Source organism: Pempheris klunzingeri, chromosome 6, assembly GCF_042242105.1.
Source record: "Pempheris klunzingeri isolate RE-2024b chromosome 6, fPemKlu1.hap1, whole genome shotgun sequence".
Lineage (NCBI taxonomy): Eukaryota > Metazoa > Chordata > Actinopteri > Acropomatiformes > Pempheridae > Pempheris > Pempheris klunzingeri.
This window is the reverse complement of record NC_092017.1, coordinates 10,171,104-10,194,119: the sequence shown is the minus strand read 5'-3', so window position 1 is coordinate 10,194,119 and position 23,016 is coordinate 10,171,104. Positions and strand designations below refer to the sequence as shown.

General features: G+C 40.6%; 1 protein-coding gene across 1 annotated transcript in view; it reads right to left on the bottom strand.

The window, feature by feature from the left end:
- Positions 1 to 4,299: 4,299 nt before the first annotated feature.
- Positions 4,300 to 23,016, bottom strand: part of yjefn3 (YjeF N-terminal domain containing 3) — a 42,736-nt gene continuing 24,019 nt past the window's right edge. Inside the window, exons 2-6 of the mRNA XM_070832336.1 lie at positions 19,191 to 19,299; positions 11,078 to 11,188; positions 6,229 to 6,342; positions 5,336 to 5,486; positions 4,300 to 5,060 (exon numbers count right to left, since the gene is read on the bottom strand). Coding sequence (XP_070688437.1) covers positions 4,864 to 5,060; positions 5,336 to 5,486; positions 6,229 to 6,342; positions 11,078 to 11,188; positions 19,191 to 19,299 — 682 coding nt within the window. The 3' untranslated portion in view covers positions 4,300 to 4,863. The remainder of the gene's footprint in view (positions 5,061 to 5,335; positions 5,487 to 6,228; positions 6,343 to 11,077; positions 11,189 to 19,190; positions 19,300 to 23,016) is intronic.

The window sequence follows — 23,016 nt, the reverse complement described above, 5'->3', positions numbered from 1 at the left end:
TGTGAGTTGAGTTGCTGAGTTGGATACAGGAGCTCAGGCGTTTTTAAAAGAAGGGGCATTGGGACTGCACACCAATCCAGCCCCTCGCTGCTCACCATTGGCCAGTGAAATGTAACATCTGGGTCCCCCATATCATCTTCCAAAAAAAGGTGAGGGCATGGTGGGGGTAGAGCAAGAGAGACTCGCAGAGAAAGAGAGAGGGAGGGAGACTGTGTGTGTGTGTATGGGTGGTGTTGCTGAAAATAAAGAGGTGTTCCTCTGTTCGTCCAAGCAAGACCTCAGAAGTTCTGACAAATTTGCAACAGCATTTTCATATTTCATTGATTTGTTTCTGTGTTTTGCTCCAGTGTAGTTGTGTGTATCCACACAGAGCAGGTGTGTGCACACAAGTACACAATAGCATACACTACTTTTGGATGATTGAGAAACCTAGGTTTGTTCATTACTATATTTTAATTTGCTGTGGCTTTTTTCACGTCCAGAATACAGGAAACTGGTTTGAAACATCATTTAGGAGATTCTAGTCATTCATGATAACAACTTAAGGCTTTGTTAACTGTTTGTTCTGTGTTAAATTAGGCGGGGCAGTTCCAATTATCTTCTGTAAAATGTCATGTCTTCATTCACTGGACCCCCATCTGTCTTTCTCTGTCTCGCTTTTTTTTTTTTTTTTTTTTAATCTGTCTCTCCACCAGACACAGGACAGTGCCAGATGCTGCTCTGCCTCTGGTTCGACTTCTGGTTCAGTTTTGTAACTTTTTAACAGTCGCTGATTGCGGGGCGATGCACTGCCAGAGAGTGGAAGTGGCGTCATATGGCATGCCATTCAGGAAAAACTCCTCAGAACGCAGACACGAGGCGTGCTTATGAGGTGCAATGTACTCTGGCTCATTTACAGCATGTGAATTGTTGGAATTTAGCAACGACGCTTGTAAAAGTGAATGCATGGAAATTAAAAATGTCACGTATAGTCAACTCTTTTTCAAAGCACTCTTGCTTGAACATAAAAAGGTGTTTCACAACAACTTTTGAAGGACTTTTTTCTTTGAATAAATCCACCTCTTGAAAGGGATCACATATTTACATACATTTATGTAAGTCGCACGCTGAATGCTTGTTACCATCTTGGTAACAGATTGGTGGAACAATGATGGAAATGGATTTTAACTTGCAACCCCTGGCAAAGTTTTCTCAATTGAGTGGTGGAAAGTAACAAACTACTAAAGTAGTGTACTTAAGAACAAGTGTGAGGTACTTGTACTTTCCATTTTGTATACTTTAACTCCACTGTATTTCACCACAGGGAAATACTGTAACTTTTATTTCACTTCATTTATCTGTATTTATTGGTTACTGGTGTGTGACCTGATATAGAAAGGCAGTGTCTAGTTCAGGGTCTTTGTGACAGTTCAAATGTTGATAGTTTGATCATCAATTTTTTTTTCTTACAGACTCAGTGACACACTTTGCACACTTTGTCTTTGCACCCATTGGTCCAGGGTAGGTGGGTGGGGTTTAAGCCAGTTTACTGTGATTACTTTGTGGGCAATCAACATCAAAACTCTGAGCATATACAATTTGTTTTTTCCTAACCCCCTTGAATTTTACCATACAAACAGGATATTATGTTTTTTGTAGGGGTTTGATTCTCAGCAATCCCAATCCAGTACTGTTCAAAACTGCCTGGTGTTTCCTTAATTCCTTATGTGTCGTCAGATAGTGCCGAATTTGAAAATACCGAAATAGATCATTGGCTTCAATACCATATCTTGCTCTAAGTTGTGCGAAAGCTCTGAGAGTCGTTCCCTCGAATAATTGATTTATTGTGGTCAGACCCTTCCCCGTCCATCTACTAAAACCACCGTCTAATGTAGCAGGTAAGAAATCACAAACAGCAGTTATCCTTGTTGCCCTTGATACAGATAATGGTAAATTTAATACCCGTCTCATCTTCTCCTAAACCTGTAATGTATAATTAACCCATTCATTTTGTATCCTAAGTTTGCGCCACGCATTTGTCTTAAGAAAGGGGAGGGCTCAAAGTGAAATATTTACTGAGCTTTGCTCTATATGTACCCACTTTGTATCCAAATCTAACCTCATCCACGAGACCAATACAATTTTAGTCACTTTTGTAAAACCTTCTGTGGACGGATGTCTTTCTCTCTTCATAGGATCAATACAAACCTGCCCACAAACCTCAAAACTGATTCTAAATAGGATCATTTTAAACTCACGTTGAAACAGTTTTAGAGATGGATTATACATGTCACTCATCATGTTTTATGCTTTATTGTGTGTTGTGTTTTGTGTTGTCTTGTATGTGTATTCCTGTAGAGCTGTGTGAACCTGGATAAACACCCATCAAATAATATGCTAACATAGTTACAAAAGTCAAATCCTAAACCTAGATAAAGTCTGCATTGTCCAATATGAAACATGCACAGATTGTTTTTAAATCACTACAATAAAAAGGTATGGAACCCTTTATGTTGAACTTTTGTGTGTTGCCTCACTGCTGCAGTCTAGTTCTGACGTACTCAATCTTTTGTCCGCATTTATTCTCCACAGAGGACTATCTCTCAATAGATACTACAACAAGTGCCGTTGTCAGTTATGATTGTTCAGCTCTGCGGGCCACTGACAACTCCAAAGCTCATTACTCAGCCGCTCTCATGAAACGCACCAACGACAGAGTGGTGACAAGTCGTTGTTTCCTGACAGGGATTGGACAGGCATGAAAGACAGGGCTGCTGAAGGCTCACACGTATTTCTACATCCCTCGTCAGTCCGGCCTCTGACAGATTTAATACCACCAAGCGAAAAAAGGGATCGACATTCCTTTTCACTGACTTTCCCCACCCACTCACACGTGTGTGCACACACAACAGGCATTAGTGCATTGGTATTCAGAAGAAGCTCCTGTGCTTCGTATAAATACACATTACCTCATCCATAAACAGAACAGCACTCTTGCTTAGTCATTCTCACTGAAGCCCACAGACCTTCCTCTACAGCTGATTATAGCCCGATCACACCTGTTTATGGCTTTCATTACCCAATCAAATCCAGTTGGGAACCAATAAACAGAAGTAACAGCGTGCACTCTTCTAAGGCGCACTATGCTAATTGCATGTGATGTGCATGTAACGCAGCTAGGTGGCCCACTGATTAGCGACCGTCATTTAACAGAACAAGCTGTGTTCAGGGGATGTGTTGGCAAGCAGCTGCCCCGATGAAATATCCTCAGGCAAGACACAAGGGGGGGGGGGTTTACTCCAGCTTTGAAGATCAAAACATTAAACCATCAAATCATACTATGCATCAGAAACTTGCCATGTATGGTAGCATGGATGATATCAGTGAAAAGAATATTAGAGAAGTGTTTATCTGTGTTTCTTTACAGCTTTAAAGATTTCTGGCCACATGAGGGCAGTGGAACAAGCTGAAAACATAACTGTCACCATATAAAGGTGTTTTGTCTAGCGTCTGCAATTGGCTATCTACACATACAGAAGGCACCGAGCATTAGCATTCATTTGGAACTATATGTCACAAGATGAACGTTTGGCCAATTTTCACTACCGTTTAGCTCTTTTTTACTCTTGAGTAAAATAACTGGCTGTTTAGCTCCTTAAAGCCCCACTATGCTCAGGACCTAGTCTCTAACTGTGTCTGTCTGCTGTTTGGTGCTGAGCAGGTAGTGTGCAGAGGTTTTAGAGCTTTTAATTAATTAATTGACCTGAAAACAGCTGCCTACTGGGGCTGAAAATGACACCATGAGAGTGAACCATAACAGTAAGGTTGTTGGCTGGACAGCTTAACAATGAACTGAAACTCACTAAACTGTCTGTAGGTTCATCAGTGGGGAAAAAACCCTTTCGCACTGTCACATTGTCATTTGATACATTAATATAAGAATATCAATTATAGCCACTGAGAGTAATCTATGTTAAATGAGTTTGCTGGCCATGAGGGAGGAAGCTGAAAACACAAGCATTGTCACCTAGTAAAACATTTTAAATGAATGTTAGTCCATTGTTCATTATTCTTCTTTTAGCTCTGTTTTGGTCTCCACCAACTACGGAGAAGACTATGTGGTATTTTAGCGGCTGAAAGCTCCACTATCTTTACCAGCTAGTTGCTAACTTTGTCTTTCAGATGTTTGGTGCTGAGCAGGTAGCGTATAGTCGGTTTGTCAGTCTTGTGAAAACAGTTGCCTGCTGCATGGCTGACAAGGTGAGAATTGTGGGCTCAAAAAAAAACACCTGACACAGAATTTTTTTTTTATTGGACATTGCGAACTGTCTTGGCCTTTTGTAACAGCTAACAAAATAACTGAAACAAAAGTAATGCAGGAGGGCAGGCTGACCAAACCAATTAAAAACACATGAACAGAAAATTCAAAGTTTAAGTTACACTTATGCATCTCAGCAGGACATTTCAGTAGAAAGTTAAAGATAAGAACAAAAGAGCATCAGAACATTAAAAAAGTTTTGAAGAAGAAAGAAAACTTTCTAGTGGTTGGTGTCATAGAAAATTTGTCTTCTTTGCTGTCTGTGGAAAAAATAATTCTAATCAGAAAGTAATCAGAAAACAGTGTAATGCTACAGCTTTTACAAGTAGACTGACACAGAAACTCCTCATGCCATTCCCTAAAAAGACATGACTCAAACCACAGGTTCTAAATATTATCCTTCTACTGTAGCTCAACATTTGGCTAAGGTGTAGCCTGATCTACACAACTGAGATGCTGACATTAATTCACATTAACGATCTATAAAATACAAAACAAGAGAATAGATTAACCATACGTTTTTGAAAATGAGGAGCGGCCACGCTGGCTCTTACATTTCCCATGTGTTACAATTCTATGAGACTGTCTGTTCCAGGGTAGTCTGGGAGGTTAAGCTCGTATTTTTTCTGGATGTCATAGGGCAGGAAGCGTCCGGCCAGGAAATGCCTCCCTGAGAAACTCATGGCGCACTTCTTTGGAGCTGTAAGTGAGATGAGAACTTCTGGGGTAATCCCATCCTGACTTGGTTCTTCTACGTCCCAACCTGTGGAAGACAGAAAAAAGGGGGAGAAAAAAGACGCATTTAGGAGAAGGACTGTGATCGTTTTCTGCCTGTTGTGCAGGTAGTTTATTCAGCGTATGATGAGCTCACACTGAGCTGACTGTAGCATGAGATTTATCCCCCACGTGTGCCTCTAGACTTGGAAAACTCCTGCCTGGGAGCCAAGGCTCCTGGGGAGCTGCCTGGAGACCCATTTATCATGTATCACGTGTTTGTGAGCCTCCCGCCTGATATCTATAGTTTGTATGAACACTTACCCGAGGGCACATCCACACTGGCGATGGGGGTTTTTATTTGCTTCAAGGTGACCAGAATACCAGAGTAAGGCTCCTTAATGTTGGCACAGTCTGCCTCTGGGCCCAGCATGGCATCAATCACAAGGTTGTAGGCATCGTTTATGAGCTGCACCTAAACAGAACAGACCTCAGCATGAAGAAATTATAGAGTTAACTTCCTGATTCACCTAAATCAGTGTTCTTAACCGGGGAGTGGGGACCCCCTCTAATGGTTCATATGTCCAATTTTAGGGGGTGCAAAATGAATAACAGAGTAAGGCAAATAATCTGAAGAGTTAATTCAATGTCACAATTTAGTGTTTTGACATTTGAGGAAATGCCAGAGTCTGTTCAAACTACAGCCAGCAGCCGATTTGCTTCACTTAGCATACAGACTTGAAACAGCTAGCCTACCAAAAAAAACTAAAGAAAATGCCACCACCTCTAAAGCTCACAAACTAACATATTGTATTCATTTGTCAGGCAACCAGTGGAGAAGCTACTGGTTCTGGTCAAGAAATAGTCTGGCACATAACTCACATAAAATGGCAATTGTAATTTTTACTCTTTGATTTTGTACTGATAAAACAAATTTTGAATAGTAAGCTTGCTGGTAGGCAGATTTTGCTAACATTAGACAGAAAGAAGTTTTTTCCCCTGTCTCCAGTCTTCGTGCTAAGATAAGTTAACTGGCTGCTGATCAGTCTTCTCATCTAACTCTAAGTGCCAAGGGTTTCCTAAAATGTTGAACCACTCCAAAGCAGTTGTTACAGATACAAATGAACCGAATGTGGTCTATTTGAATTAAATGTGTCAATCAAACTTTAAAGTATGGAGCTCATGTCAAATGTGTTATTATGTAAAATGCTGCCAACCTCTGTGGGGAGATAGGAGAGGAAAGGGATGTCCATCTTCTCGCACTGAACTGTAAAGTCCTGGTGTAGACTATGAGAGGAGCGTTTAGGGTGGTAGATGGTTGGTTCATATTCCTGTGTGAGATGAAGCAACAGAGACAGAAACAAAAGAGAGCAGGTGAGGAGCACAAAAGAGGAGAAACGCACAAAAACAAATAGAGAAAAGGTTTTATAATATCAGCACTATAGCCTGTGATTGCAGCAACACTGGCATGACTAAGAATGTATGTTGCGTCATTTGAACACTGAATATGTACATTTGAGTTGCTGACTAGTGATCTGAACAAGGTTCAGACTGGCAATCTTGCTGCTTTGGCAAATGCTAGATGGGCAAGGCCATCAGTAATGTAGGAAAAGAAAATTGCAGGGAAAACACTTGATGTTGATGCTTGATGTTGGAACAGCCCATCTGACTGGTTAAACCCAAGTCAGATCCCAAGGCAGGTGCAGAAAGTGCTACTGCTGTCGTCACCTCCCCACACACCTTCAAGCAATACGACCATCCATGTAATGTCCGAGAGTGAGCGAAAAAGTTGTGTCTCGAGGTAAATGCTGCAAAATTGTGCTGTTAGAGTGCCTAACACTAGCTGCAGTGACACCATTAATGTTAGGCTACTGCTGAGGACAAGCAGCCCGACAAGCTCCCAGCAGGTGGGACTACATGTGATGACAGTTTAAAACGGAGCTAGCACAGCTAATGGCGCTAACAGAGCTAATGGAGCTAGCAAGGCTAAGTTTTGATAAATTGTACTTCTAAGAGTAGCTGTTTTGCAGAATATTCTCACTCACATAGAGTTGCGATAAAATTATTTTGGATGTACTTCTACTCCATTACATTGGGCTACACACTTTTTAGGTGCAAGGTGTGCGTGGTGAATGTGTAGTGAAGCAATCAAGTGAGAGAAAGCGTTAAACATATAGGTTGTTAAGAATAAACTCTGCAGCAGTGTGAGATTTTGCTGGCAAGTCAAGAGGTTAGCTCCAAAGTAGAAACTTCAAATTTGGCCCTGGAGGAAGCATCTTCCCTGTGCTTCCTGACTACGGTCACTGAACGCATGTACACACACATGCACACACACGCACATTCACAAATACAGACTCCAAACCTCTCTTTTGAGGATTCAGTATGCTTATTAACCTGAATATTTTTCTTGTTTTGTTTTATGAGATTAAACAATAGTATTTTGTCAATTGTCTGTTTTTGAAAAATGGCACTTTAATGACAAAAAACATGCACTTCACATTTTCTATTAGCCTACCTGCTGAGGACTTGTTGGTTTACTCACTACTTAAGTAGTTTTTTACATGTTACTGTTTTACCCTTGAGTGTCGTTTTGTCTACTCCACCCAACACTGCCCATGGTTGTTTTAAACACATCAAAATCACAGGTTTTTACCCTGAATCTGTAGCTGACTTGTGAGGAGGCATTCACATAAGAACATAGCACTACCAGACAGCTAAATATTTTTGGATTTTTTGAATGATTCTCTGTCAACGTTAGCGGAGGGGAAGCGTTAGAAACAGCTGTAGCAGCATGTCGCGTCCAGTGCTCGCCTTCCCTACACTCAACAAACAGCACTGTCCATGGTTCTGAAAAAACAGGTAAGCAGCAGTCATGTGTGTCTCAAATAAGCCTTAAGGCCCAATTTGATAGTTGCTTACTGCTGACTTGATATCTACTGCTTCGTCTATAGCCCGAAATCATGGTGCGTGTGTTGGGGGGAAAATGGGGCCAGTCCAGACGAAACTTGCCAGGATTGAATTTTGTACCCTTCTTTGGTTTTCTACAGTCTACTTCCTGAATGAATACTTCCCTTATAAACTGGAAGCTGAGAGGAGTAGAAATCCAGACAGCTCCAGTCAAAAAGGTCTGTGATGCTCCACAGGAAGCATCAGTGATCCGTGACCTTTTCACAGTCCAGATGATAAATCATAAAACACAGGAACCACTGCCAGTAGTGTCAGTGTGGTTTTTTTTTGCATGTTAGATTGTGTAAAAAGTTCACGCAGGACGTATCTGTATCTATTTTGCAAAAACATTATTTATAATTACCTTTTAGAAGGCCAGTTCACTCATTTTTAATTCTCACTCACGCCAAATGGTATTTAACCATGTTTCATTTTATTTGTCCAGGATTTTAAGGTTTCCACCCATCAATCCCAAAGCAGTTGAGGAGAAAGGTATTTTGATTGCAGTGCTCACAGCATCAGTAGTAAAATCTATCTGGATAATTCACAGAACACAGTTTTGAGTTTTGTTGGGACCATTTTTTGGTAGAACGTAGTTCTAATGAAAACTGAGGACTGCGCAGCGTAACTGGGTCTTTTATTTTATTTTCTGGGGAGACACGACACCCCTTTAAAAAGAATTAGCGTATTCTATTTTTATTTCATGTGGTACATGTAACACAGATGCTCCTCTCGTTGTCATCATTACTATCATTCATCACAGATTTAAATTGGATGGCATATTGTGTCTCAACATGTGGTCAGTGACTCATACATCCACTTAATCTGTAGCTCATGAAGACAAAGACCCATTTCACAGACAACATATGAAGGAGTAAATAAATTAATACAAATAATTCTTTCAAGTGTGGCTGAGCTGAGGATGCCCTACAAAGGAAGTGATCTGTCAGGTCAGACAGACTGCTGCCTCCTTGGGGATCCTAAACCAATCAAACTGCCACAGCCACCCTTCACCTGACGTCATTTCTATCAGGACCTCCACAGAGCCGAATACAATCCGCCATGTGTTTGTGTCTCCCCTCAAGGTTAGCCAGTGACCCTGGCATGCCCTTGACCTCATCCGCAGTTAAACCGTCAAACTGTGTGAAACTAAGGAAGAGCTCGAAATGGCTGTCAGTGTCACTGAGCATGAACAGGAATGAGCCGTGAGACAGAAACAAGCAAAGGGTACAAACGAGTTCTTTCTCCGGTTAACACGTACATCTAACAGGGTTGCACTTCCTCTCCCTGAGGGATGATGGTATCGTGTACTATTTTGCTTTTATACACAGCCCATTAGAAGTGAAGGGATGGAGTCTGCAGCACACTGAAGTCTTTAACCAGTGAAACAGCTTTTCAGTATGTGAGGAGACAGTTTGTGACACCTATTCACCTTAACTTTGTACTCCAGCCTGTTTGAAAGACTTTCTCTAAATTATTATCTTATTTAATATTTGTTGTGAGGTTATATGATAAAGAATATCTGCATTTTGATCATGTCACGTGACGTCATGTGACTACCATCAGAAACTTTCCATGTAGTGATTGTCTATGGAGCACAGTGTAGTGAGCCAAACATAACATCATGTCCAATTGTTTTAATATGAACAATACACCGGAACTAATGTGCATAGGGCTTGTTTTTGTACTCTCATCCAGCATTACCTTTGATCAAGGAATATCTGTTCCATTTGGCATTGTGTTTTTCCCCATACCTCACAGTGGAAATAATCAAAAATGCACAACAGACTCAAACACAACCTGTTTTTGTGAACATGGTCATCTTGGAGTGACGTGAGAAGCAAGTTTGACTGATTGCCTGCAACTGATCATTCGTTTCTATGCTCTGTCTAATCACATTCACAGCTCTGCATCAGGGGCTCAATGCTGTGCGTGTGTGTGTGTCATGTGTATGCAAGTCCTCCTGCTGACAGGGATCACATCACACCTTGAAAAAACATACACTCTTACACCAGCAGAGCGATTCACAGTCCAAAGTAAGTACTCAAGTTTCTCAAGTTAGAGAAAAGTCAAGACAAGTGTGGTCCCAGTCGGCCTACTGCAGAGTGCAGTCGCTTTGAAAATAATGATGATAAAACTTTATCTATATAGCACATTTCAAGATGCAGTGTTATGTTTCACAATAGGTGACAAATACACAGGAAAAGACAAAAGCAGAAGGTAAAAACATTAGAAAAGGTGATCAAAAAAGAGATAAGTTAGCACAAAAAGATTCATTAGGTACATTAAAATGTACATTAAACAGAGACTCGATGCCTAAAAGTAATGACGACACTCCTAATTCATTTCTGAAAAGACAGGGTGATGTATATCTCCCTCTGAGCAGACCTCTGACCTCATCCATGGCCTTAAGGGAGACAGAGAGTGGGTGGAGAGGGAAGATAGAGACTCCGGAGAGAGCCATCAGACCACTTAAACAGTCCACCTAACATGGTTTTGATCAGAACCATCAATGCACTGTAAATCTAGTATGCCAGACACATATGGGAAAGTGTATAGATGCTAAACCAGACATCCCAAAAGCACATATCCAATATTTCCCTTCCAATAAAGTCATAGACTGGTGCAGGACTACAGCACCGAGTATTGACATCAACTGTTCAGCTCAAGTCATGATCTGTGATGTGTTTGGAGAGGAAGGATCCTGCCTCCAAAAACAATTAGCCTTGAAATGTCAGTCAGTGTGCGGCCTGAGGGGCAGACATCGTGGTCATGACATCATATAGTGGCTGCCGAGCATAAGACGCAGACGGCTTTAACGAGAGTAACAATAGCATGATATCATGACTGTCTGAGTGCCCTTGCAGGGAGGGTAATGGGATAACTGCTCCGAGCCCTTTACAGGAGCTGAAATGAAATTCTGTAAATCACAGAGGGCCTGTATAGGGCATCCCATGTTAATCCTGACGTGAGTTAAAGTGTGCAAGATTGCTTTTTCTGTTGTGAAATCTTTTAAAACTGCTGAGTAAGCACCAGACCGTGGTTTACAATGGATTATTTGTCATGTAGTTGAACATAAATAGGGATTTACTCAGTTCCTATGCACAGTAGTTTACTTACAAATATGCGCAGGTGTCGGGCACACACCAAGCCAATGGAGCCATTTTGGTCTGGACCACAGATGACGAGCACTGTTGGCTGCTTCTTTGCTAGAGAGCTCAGAGGGTAGGCCTGGGGGGGGGGGCACAACAAGAGATGCACAGTTAGAAATAGGACCTGATGAGGGAAGGGAAAAGCTTAAGACATGCGGATAGAGGAGATGTTCAGAAGAGAAAATAGAAGGGTTATTGATAGAGAACAATAGTGAGACAAATGCAAGAGAGAGATATACTGTTGTCAGTATTCAGTATCTATCCCTCAGACTCAGGCAACTTATTCTGTGCAAGTCATCCGATCCGTGCCTCTGCCTCTCCATCATACTCAGAGAGTCTGACTGCCGCATGCCAGACATGCCAGACGAGGGTGGAAATGGCACCAGCTCCATTGTCTCTTCCGTCTACCAGAAAAGGTCCAATCTCATTAAAATAACCCTGGCAGCAGTGGAAAAAATACCAGTGTCCTCGCCGTGGGATGCTTCCGTATGTGTAACACACACACTTTCCGTCTCAGGCCTGGCTCTAGCAGGCTGTTGGCATCTGCCTCGTTTGCTGGCCGCACATTCCCTTGTAAATCACCCCGCACCTTCTTAAACGAGACAGGTATTCGCCTGCGGAACTGTCTACCTGAGAGGCTAATCTTCTTTCTCTGACAACTTAGCAGAAGTTGTGTGTGATGTGTGTGTGTGTGTATGTTTGTGTGTGTGTGTGTGTGTGTGTGTGTGTGTGTGTGTGTCTACACTCAGTCATGATCATTACCGAAAGCCCTAAAGGTGTCTACCTTCATTTTCCACAGATTCAAAGCAAATAAGTCATTGCCACCTTATCTATTGTTAGCTGAAGTTTTGGGGGGGGTTTCATTAATTTGAGCTTTTTCAGGTTCAGCGCTAATACATTATACAATGTGTCATCAGTGTGAAAGTCACAGCATCATTTCGTAAACTAGAAGAAGAACTTGAATTGACTGAAATAGTTCACGCAGACTTCTGGGAATCCTTTCCGTTTAGAGCCCAATATACAGTATGTGTGTCAGAACACAAACTGTCGGATCAGTCAGCTCACTTTTATCACCACCATAAATAGTCTATGACTGCAGTTCACATCAATGATTTAGATCACAGCCCACAAAATAGAGTGCAAGTACTTTGTAATTATGGGGCACATATAAAAGAATTACAGGACAACGTAGTAATAGTACAAAGCAAGGAGTCTAAAAATGAAGGGGTAACAATTTTGGTGTTATTTGGAATTCAATGTATGTAATGATATATCAGTATTTTTTATATTTAATTACTATATTTACATAATGATTACAGGGTACAGTGATGCCAGTCCAGTGAATTAAAGGTGGCAGGCCATTAAATCTTAATATAAGACTTAGACTTCTTTAGACTTCTTTATTTGATCCCCCATAGGGGGAAATTTTCTAAAATTAATTTAAATAATTTACCCCATCTACTGTAAGAGGCTAACAACGCCATTTGTTTTGTCTTCTCAGATACGTTACTGTATCTAATCATGGATTTATGAGCCCAACATGAATAAAAAATATTCTTGAGTTTCTTTTTTCTGTTTTCTCATAACAACATGCAACTAATACAATTATTTTATAAGTGTTGTGCAATTCAAAAAGTACATACACCATGATGTATGTTGTTACCCCATTATTACCAGACTTTTGATCCTTGTAAATGTTTTATTGTACGTAATCATTTAAAATGATCACATAATTGCATTGTAATAACAAGATAATTACATGTACATTGTACATATCTAAAACTAGAAAAACGTGTTAAGTAATTCAACTGAAGACTCTTGTGGACTGAAATTCTGCTGCCGCACATAAAATCCATTTATTTCCACTTCTACTAATGTATTCAGAACAGAAGAAAGTTCATATTGAGAAAAGGCCATTCCCCGGATTGTATAATTGGATATAACAAGACTCAGAGTGCACTAACCGAAGCGATGAATCTAGGAAAAAGAGACAGCAGCCGTTATTTCCATTATATCAGCTCAGCTGAGAAATCATCACACCAGCTCAATGAGATGGAGGAGAGAGTGTTATATGAGGAAAGAGGAGTGGGGGGGCGGTTTGAGTGGAAAATAGAGACAGAAAGTAGAGACTAAGGCAGTAAAACAGGACAGTGTCTTTCATTTTCACATCTAATGAGACACAAGCTCTTGGTGAGTTTCACACTGTGGAGATGTTAATGACACCTCTCACTAGGTTAATTTACAGCGGCCCCCTCTGTGTGTGTGTGTGTGTGTGTGTGTGTGTGTGTGTGTGTGTGTGTGTGTGTGTGTGTGTGTGTGTGTGTGTGCGTGCGCGCACGTGTGTGTGGTATAGTGTCAAGCTTGACTTGCTCCCTAAGGGAAAATGTTAACTGTGATTATTGCAACCAGCTATTAAAGACTAACCTTGTCCGTAGTGCCGTCCCCTACTGTGAACTCACACCTAGAATTGTTACGAGACTCAAATAAAACATCTATAGATTAGATGATTTTGGATCATTGTTTTGGTTTTCGAGCCCAGAACTCTGTTCTCTGCAACCATGTTTCCATGAAAACCCCATTGTATAATACTGGCTCAATGCCAAATGGTAGACAAACTAAATTAGCGACTAGCTGGTGAAAACTGTGCAGCATTTTCAAGGTAAAGTTGTTTTTGCTGGTGGAAACCAAAACAGAGCTAAAAGGGTAACAACTGATGGGTTACATTTGTTACATTTACATTTGTCGGGTGGCCATATGAATGAATTCCTCATTTTGCAAAATAAAAACTACATGTAACTACTGTAATAATTTTATAGTATCCTATAATTCAAAAAGTAGTTAAACCAGAATTTACTCTAAATGAATGTTGCCTTAACAGCTACAGGTTAAAGATAAATGTGTTTTTAGTGTGAGAAAATACTTCATCAAGCTACATTAGCTTGGTCTTGTTGCACTTGTACTCTCCCTTTATCTGCCTCTTGCTACCCTTAATGCTTTTTTATACAAAAACTAACATCAGAGGGTTTATTGACCTTTTCTCTAGATGTTGAGGACCGGCTGGTGGATCGGTGATATCACTGCTAGAGTTGCTTCGTGCTGCTGGAGAAACCATCAGAGCCGCACACTGCTGAAGGTAAGCAGCCATAAAAGAAGCAGGCCGGATCGGTTCAGACAGCACTCTGATATGTTTTCAATCAGTTGTCTAATCTCACTTGAACCAGAGGCTCGACTCACTGTAACATGCATCTATCCTAACTAGTCATTTAATTCTGTTCAAATGGATCGCTGAATTAGTGATAGCAATTACCAGATACAGAGAACATTTAATGGGTTTCTGTTAAGAGTAAATGTTGAAAGTGCTCATTAATTTGTCTGTTAGGGATTTCAAAGGCACTGAATTTCGGAGCTACTTTACTTTGTGCTCATATTTATGCTCATGTTTATGCTAATATTTTCTAATGTTTGCCCTTTAATGTGAAGCACTTTGAGTTTATGTGTGATATTATGTGCTATGCAAATAATATTGCCATTTCTAAAAGCAACTTGCAAGTTATGGCCTAATTCTCTGTGCTTTTTGATGTATTACACTCTAAAAATGGCAGCAGCAAGACATAGACAAGTCTTATGGATTTTAACCCAGTAGTGATGATAGCTTCACTTCTGTCTTTTATTGAGTTAAATATTTCATATTTAACACACACACATTTTATATTATATATTAAAATATAAGTATATGATAAACATTATTCTAATCTCTTGTCATTTTTTTCAATAAAATTCCCAGACAGTTTAAACTGCCATGGCAACAAACGATATGTCATCACAGTATTGTTTTAGAAAAACAAGGTTTTATGACTCACTTTTAGGCTAATAAATCTGTTCGAATGTTTTCCAATGTTTAACATATTTATGATATTTTTGATGTGTGTGAGGTTTCTACAAGTGCAGACAGATGGTTTGTTGCATCTGTTCAGCAGGTTTGTGATCTGGTTGCTTCTTTTTATCTGTTCTTTTGACATAGCCTTAGTTTGCTGTGGACATGTGAATATTTAAGGCCTACATCAAACTTCCCCATATATCCATAGTTCAAAAGTACATGCACTTTACATAGAAGAGGGCATGCTCAGAAAATGTGTCATTCTGCAATAACTTTTATTGAGGAAGAGAGCTGTAGTAAACTTTAGAGAGGTTAGGAGAGTGCAGGGTCTTGTGCAGAGCACTGCAAGGACCCCCTTCACACTCACACACACTCACCTCAAAATATGGCTGTCCTGATTGTAATAAGGTCTCAAAGGGAATAACTCTTTGAAATAAATGTTAAAGGCACACGTTCTTTTACCTCCAATCAACCTGAAACGCACCGTGCCTGAAAAAACATGATCAGGGTCCTAAAAACACACTCGCACATGCAGAAAAATAGTGCCTTTAATATTTGTATTAGAAGACCAAGCTAAAATTCAGGGGCTCCTTAAAACTATAGACTAATTTATTGCTGTGTGGTAACAAAAACGTCTCCTGTCTCCACTCAGGTGCTGAAATGCCTCAGACTGATACAGAAACACACACAAACAGTCTGGACCTGGTGGCTGCGGCTGCTGCTGTAAAAGGATTACTTACAGAAAACCTATAATCTCTCTGGCATTGGAGGTGGAGGTGTGTGTGTGTGTGTGTGTGTGTGTGTGTGTGTGTGTGTGTGTGTGTGTGTGTGTGTGTGTGTGTGTGAGACTGAGCACATACATGTTTGTGAGAATTACTTGGACTCAGCAGTAGGCCAGCAGTGAAATCGGTGAAATCAGACTGTCTACATCTCCTTGTACTGTAATTTTCCTGAAATAGCAGTGATGTCATGTAAGCAGTAGCGTGCTGCCGGCGGCTGTGGGCAGCAGCGATCCACAGCGTCCTGGCCATGTTTGTCTAGTAAGGCTATGCTGTAGGGGCTCCTGGTGGACGGCCAGCGGTGGCTGATGATAATAGAGGGAAAGTGGATGTGGTGGGTTTAATCACACACTCTGAGGGGAGAACACACAGTCTGTACTTCAGACTGATGCTGCCGCTGTGCCTGTCTCGGCTTTTACTTCTTTCCTTTTTTCTTTCTCATGTTCCCTCTTTTCCTTTTCACTTTCTTTAAATTATTGTGTCTAACATTTTCTCACCCCCCAAGAATGTAACAGCTTGATTACATTCAACAATAGTTGTGTTACCAAAACATTCATGGTTATTAAAAAGAACTCCTATAAAATCAAACCAATTAAAGGCATAAAGTCAGCTCTAGGCATTAATGCTATAATGATGATGACTAATACTTTAATGAACACTAGTTAAACCTGCATTAAATGATTCTTTTTTTCTTGCCCCCACTTGGGGGCAGCGTAACAAGCTGTAAACATAACACAGACTTATTATCACTTTATAAAGTTGATATGATGCACATATTAGCAAACACAGTTCTTTACACATCCAGCAGACACAGAGCTACATCATTCATTTTGATCCACTTATTCCACCTGACAAAAGTCCAATATTCTCTCTCCTTTTAGCTCTGGTTTGGTCTCCATCCATTCCTGAGGGAAATATCTGGCTTTTTAGCTGCTAATGGCTGCAGTACTGAGTCACTAACTTTGTCTGTGTGCAGTTTGGTCTTGGACATATAGTGCATGGTGTGATTTTAGAGCTTTTTTTCCACAAAAAATTTCTTCTGTAGCAGCTGTAACGAAGTTTTGTGAGACTGGTGAGACTGAACCAAAGCAGTAAAGTTGCGGGCCCTGAAACCAAAACAATGAACTGAAAGACAATAAAATGCTCCACAAAGCTATGGGAATTGTTGAGACGCTTAATAACTCTCCTTGGCTCTTCATTATGAGTGACTCCTTTCACAATACACAAAGTCTTTTGATCCATTGTTATTCTAAAAATATTGATTTGTCCATCTGTAAAGTAGCTACAATAATTTTTTTTATTTTTGTTGTTCTTTCTGCTTTTTTTTGGAATGTGTATTGTGTGTGGGTTTGCTCGTAGTGATGACCTACAGAGAATTATGACAGTGTCTGCTGCTACACTTGACTTTACAGAGCTTTATAGTGAGTTTATGTCCACAGCTTTATTGTTAAGGTCATCCTCACAGCGTCATTTTAGATCATAACAGGCTGAAAAAGCTCTGAAATCCCACTATACACTACCTGCTCAGCACCAAAGAGCAGAGAGACAAAGTCAGTGACTAGCTGGTGAACATGGAGGACTATTTAGCAGCTAAATTAAAAGATATTTCCTTTCAAGGTTGGTGGAGACCAAAAACAGAGGTAAAAGGGAATGAATGTTGAACTGATATTCAATGGGGCCAGAGACATGACTCCAAATTAATTCTAATGGTGCTCCTTAAGTGGTGCTGCTGTAAATAAGCAACTGTTTTGTGTTCACAACTTGTTTCTGCTGCCTCCATGTGACCAAAAAACTGTTGTTAAAGAAAATAAAGATCTACAGAGAACATGGAAAACATTGTTTGCGTTGTCAGAAACAATGTTCGTGTTTTTCTTGGTATCATGTCTCTCTGTATATCTATTTTCAGTATCAGCTGCCTGTCTCCCCTGGCTACCTCTCGCTTTCTCTGATGTCTGTTACTTCTCTTTGTCTGAGGAGAGATATTAAAGGTGTCTTATTAAACTGCTGTTATTGCTCTTACTGATATATATTTTTTGTAACATTTCCCTCTAAAGGACTCATTTGTGGTTCTGCTTCTGCCCCCCCCCCCCCTCTCTCTGTGTGCCTTTGTCTCTTTCCTTCTTTTTCTCTTCATCCCTCCTACTGACAGCAACGCAAGGTTTCATGTGTCTTGTAGCTCAGACTCTTATTCATCACAGCCTGTTGAAGAGCCCACTGAGAAAACCAGTGTGGCATTAAACCAAGCCAGTGGTTTGGTGAAAGGGAGCCACATGTGATCCTAACAGCCCTCACACGTACACACACACACACACACACACATGACTTGACACAGTCCAGATCACAGAGAAGAAGAGCGGTTGTGGTTTGGTTGAAGAGCGCTGCCACAGAGTGAGCTCAGGTGTTGTGCCCCGAGGTGAGCCGCTCCAATGTTTGGAAGTAAATGTCATAGAAAGTTAGCACATTTCCTCCACGTAACAATCACACATTTTCTATGGAAGTTACATGCAAATAAGGAAAGTGTAAGTAGCAGCAGCTGTGACTTTTTGGCCTCCTGTACAATCAGACAGTCACACAGGGATCTCTCTGAGTTTTGTGGTGATTACTGTGGCTCAGGGTGACAGAGTGCAGCAGTTTTTCTAAAATAATGGGATGAAATTTGTGACCTTTAGAAATTGTTAGCTGAGTGAAACTCAGTGTACGCTATTAAACGGATTTGCACAGGAGTGGGTTGGTTGAGGGCACAGTCTGATTTTATTTGACATGAGCTTGTAGCAGTGGCTCTGGGTTTTCTGCTTTTATGCAGAAAATGACAGTAATCGTAAAAACTTGGATGACTTTGTTAGATTTGACCATTTTTCCTAAATCATTTTGTAGATTTAGAAATAAATTGCGAGCTCTCTCAAAGAAAGAGCTTGATTGAATTTCTCTTTCATTGCAACACAAAGACAAAGCAGAGCAGAAGAGAGGATAAATATGCAAGATAAAAATGGAATTGACTTTACAGTACAGCTAATTAGAGTACACTAACACTAAAATGCAGAGCCAACACACACACACAGAAACACACACACACACATCGCATCACCATTAATGGCAACCACTGTTGGTTTCAAGGTCCAAAGATAAGAGCTTAGAGAGCATAACAGCACATTCAATTCAAGGACAATTTCACATTAAAAACAAAGAACTAAAATAAAAACATGCTGGAATGATGTTATTTGTTTTAAAGCTTTCATTTATAGCAATGGCATCATATGGCTACACACATTTTAATGGATATGGTGGATGGGGATTATGACTGAATTGATCACAGTGTTCTGCTTCATACTTAGAGTAAAGCAGGGGTGGCAAGCAAGCAAGACAGAAAGATAGAAGACACACAGACTAGCAACAAAGGAGATACGGAAAACAGAAGGTGCGCAGACCTTGGTGATGGCGAGGGCGCACGCTTGTCCCCAAATTTCTATCAGCTGCTGTTGTCCAAACCTGTAGTCCTTCAGTAGCTCTGTCTCGATAGCTGCCGCTTCCTCTTTACTGTCAGACACAGGGCAACAGATGGTTAGTTTAAATGCTATCACGTTTGTTCATTATCATCATCATCATCATCATCATCATCATCAATAAAAAACACCATCAGCGTAACTGTAAGTAGAGCTGTTCAGGGAGAAAACAATGCCCCGCTGGTGAGCTCAGAGAAATGCTCATTAACAGGCTTCACACATAATTCATACTTGTGCTGAATTTAAAGTATCTGTAGCGTGAATCCAAATGTCATTTCTGCCTGAATGTACTGACAACACCAGGCATTTACAAGGTAACATTTGGTTTTTCCATGACAGAAATGACACATTATTGAGTAGCTGTATGAACAACTCAGTGACTAATAACACACTCAAAGGTATTAACAACACAGCTAAATTAGTCCGCTTATATGCATGTACACTTCAGCGGTTGTCACATGTCTGTCATAAACTGCAAGTGTGGCCTCCAGCAGGTTTTTAAGACTTTGTATATGTCAACGTCTACTCATAACAAACCGTAACAGCTTCTGGGAAGTGTGGTCATGAAACTTAAACCAGAACATGTGAGTTATGAACTGACCTGTGGCCTTCACAGTAGCTCACACACAACAGGTTGTGCCTGTGTATGTGTGTGCACAACATTTTCTGCATTAGTTATCATATTTTTAATTCAATGTTCACACACACGCTCGTTCTGCACTTATGCTCTGGTTCTGATTGCTTCTTCGCTTTCTCGGGCTGCTCTCTGGATAGTGACATTGAGGCTAATGCTGCTGTATCGGAGTCTGCTGGTGCTGCTTTTAGCAAGGTGTGTGTGTGTGTGAGAGAGAGAGAGAGAAAGAGAGAGAGAGACAATGTTGCAGTGTTAGGACAGCACAGCAGTAGGCAGGTGACATGGCCTCAGTGCTGTTACTTCTAATGAAGAGCAGGAACAGGCAATAGAGTGTGTCTTCTTCACTTAGGGTCTGATTCTATATTGTCGTATACATCCCTTTTACTATACAGACACCTGGTGGTGCTCCTCAGTACTGCAGCTACATAAGAAAGGATGATGGAAGGATGATGCCACTATTACTTTCAGGTAAAAACAAGACTAGATGTCTTATTTTGTCCAATTTGCTTCACGTAAAAACCTCGCAGACAGAATGAAAGAGTTAAAAAGAAGGCTCTACCCTTTTAAAGGTTATTTAACAGACTGTTGCAGACCAATAAGAGCAGATGAGAGAGGAGCCGATGTACACAATCAATATTGTGCCTCTAATCAGCGTCGGCTCAACAGGGTTTCGCTACTCTTACCTCTCAAAAGAGATCAAGAGCTAAATGAGTGAGTGCAAGTGTGTGTGTGTGTGTGTGTGTTTTTCTTTAGGTTATATTTTCTGTCACAGCAAATGTAACACAGCAAACACAGACATCGACAGTATATCCAACCACCACACAGTGGATTCATAACAGTCAGCATTTAGAAGGTGCATGTAGAAGAAAAGAGTGCCCACATAATGGAGCATTTCAGAATATTAAAATACTGAATCATGATTGTGACTGTAATGGAGGAATTTTAGTCTAGCAATTGTTGTTCAGCTCTTTCCATTTTCGAGGAAACACCACATCTATTATTATCCTATTTATGCTGAACAATTAAAGTGGAGGACTGTGTCTGAATCTGTGGGTGATTATGTGAACGTACTTGAAAAATGAGCGTCCACATGCATTCAGTTTCTTTTCACTGTGGTGAGAGTTTGACTAAGGCTGCTTGTGTTCCTTGTAGGGTCTTTTAAGACAGCAGTGTGTGTGTGTGTGTGTGTGTGCGTGTGTGTGTGTGTGTGTGTGTATGTGTTTGTGTGTCAGCAAGCCAGTGTATCCAAGTGGGGCTTCTGGCATTTACCTGTGCCAGTGGAGCGGCAGCAGCTGTCACCCACAGCTCACCTCAGGGATGTTTCCTGAGTCACTGTGACAAGTTGATCTTTGGAAAGTTCACCTCGGTCCACAGGGTTTGCTCTGCGTTTGCTGCACTCAGCAGCAGCACCAGAGCCTCTTACAGTTTTTATTGAGTCAAACTGATTTTACTGACATGAGGATGATTTTATTTGTTGTCTTTAAGACTGAGAATATTTATATATATATATATATATTTATCCCAAATTAGTGTTGCTGTTGTTGAACTCTGAGTCCAGAACTGATACAATCATGATGAACAGGCAATTACCCATGATCCTTAGCATTACTGACAGAGCAAAGTGTTGAGAGAGTACAGCTCTCAGCAGCTGTTAGTGTTAGCTAAGAGGCCCTATAATGAGGGAGCAGCACACTGCATTCAGGACAGACTATAGGAAGATGGCTGCTCTATGGGTTTTTCAATTACAAGCTCTTATCATACTTATTATAATTATTAATGAAGCATTTATTTACCGGAACTACTGGAGTACATCCAAAAAAACCAACCACTTAACCGCTGCAAAAGTAAAAATGTAAAACCTTAAACACCAAATCGCTTCTAAAGGAAAGCAGGTAGTAGATACAACCTTGCCTTTGGTTTAAAAAAACATGTACAGGTGTGTGTGTGTGTGTGTGTGAGAAAGAGAGAGAGAGAGAGAGAGAGAGAGAGAGCGAGAGCATGTGTATTGCAGCTGCAGAAATAGCAGGAGCTTCTGTTGCACCTGTAGCCACAGCCATGCAGCAGCCAGCAGCCTCTCCCCAGAGGAAGAGTTCAATTCCCCACGCTGAGTGTGATGTGCTCCTGCAGTGTGTCACCTTCACTGCAGCGCTGCTCAACTGTGATCACAACCAGCTTAATGAGTCTGTTTACCTTCCATATGAGATAAGGTAAAATGAAACTTTAATGGTCCCTGTGGGGAAAAGGGGTGGTGGGAGAGAGTATACAGTAAACATAAAAAAAAGTGTTTTAATAATAATGGAGAAGTTGGGGCTCATAACATTAAAATGTAAATTCAAACATGAATAAATTATAATGTGTGGAAGAACCAGGCAGGTTTTTAAAAAGGATACTCCACAGTTGGTCATATGTTTGTTGTGGAACTTTTCTGCTTTAAGAAAAGGAGCCTGTTCTGTTTTTCCATTACCTATAGTAAACCTTTTGATACGGCCTGGAGAGATGCATTCTGGTTTAAATTGCAGAAAGCAAGTATCAATGGTAGACTGTTTGTCATTCTGAGCACATATAATCACATTAAATCCTTTGTTTTTGCTAAAGAAGTGAAATCTGAGCTTGACTGGGGGGGGGCTTTACACCATGTGACACCATGATAGATAGCTAGAAAAAAAAACTCAAGTTGCTGTTGATGAACTCTGTAAGGTGGGGGTGTGCTGAGGGAGAGGAGACAAAGTTCAGCAGGGCAGTATATGACTGTGTAGTGTGTTTTTGCAGAAGTGTTGATTCCAGAGTTTGTTATGATGTGAATTATATTGTGACTTTAAAGGTTCTCTATACAATATCTCAGCATTGGGATCAAACAAACCCCCTTGCTCTAGGTGAGTAATGTAGTGCCTCTCTTTACATGACTTGTTCTGTTCCGGTTGTTCATCATTGTGCTGCTGTTTTGTTTGTACTCCATATGACAATGTGTGGTCTAGACTAAATAAAATCCGTATCTGAATCTGAAATGATGATGTGTGCACAAAATATGAGCAATACTTCATCATCAGTGCTCACTGCTCATGCACCACTATATTTGTTGAGAGATATAACTCAATACAGAGTTTAGAGGTGCATGCT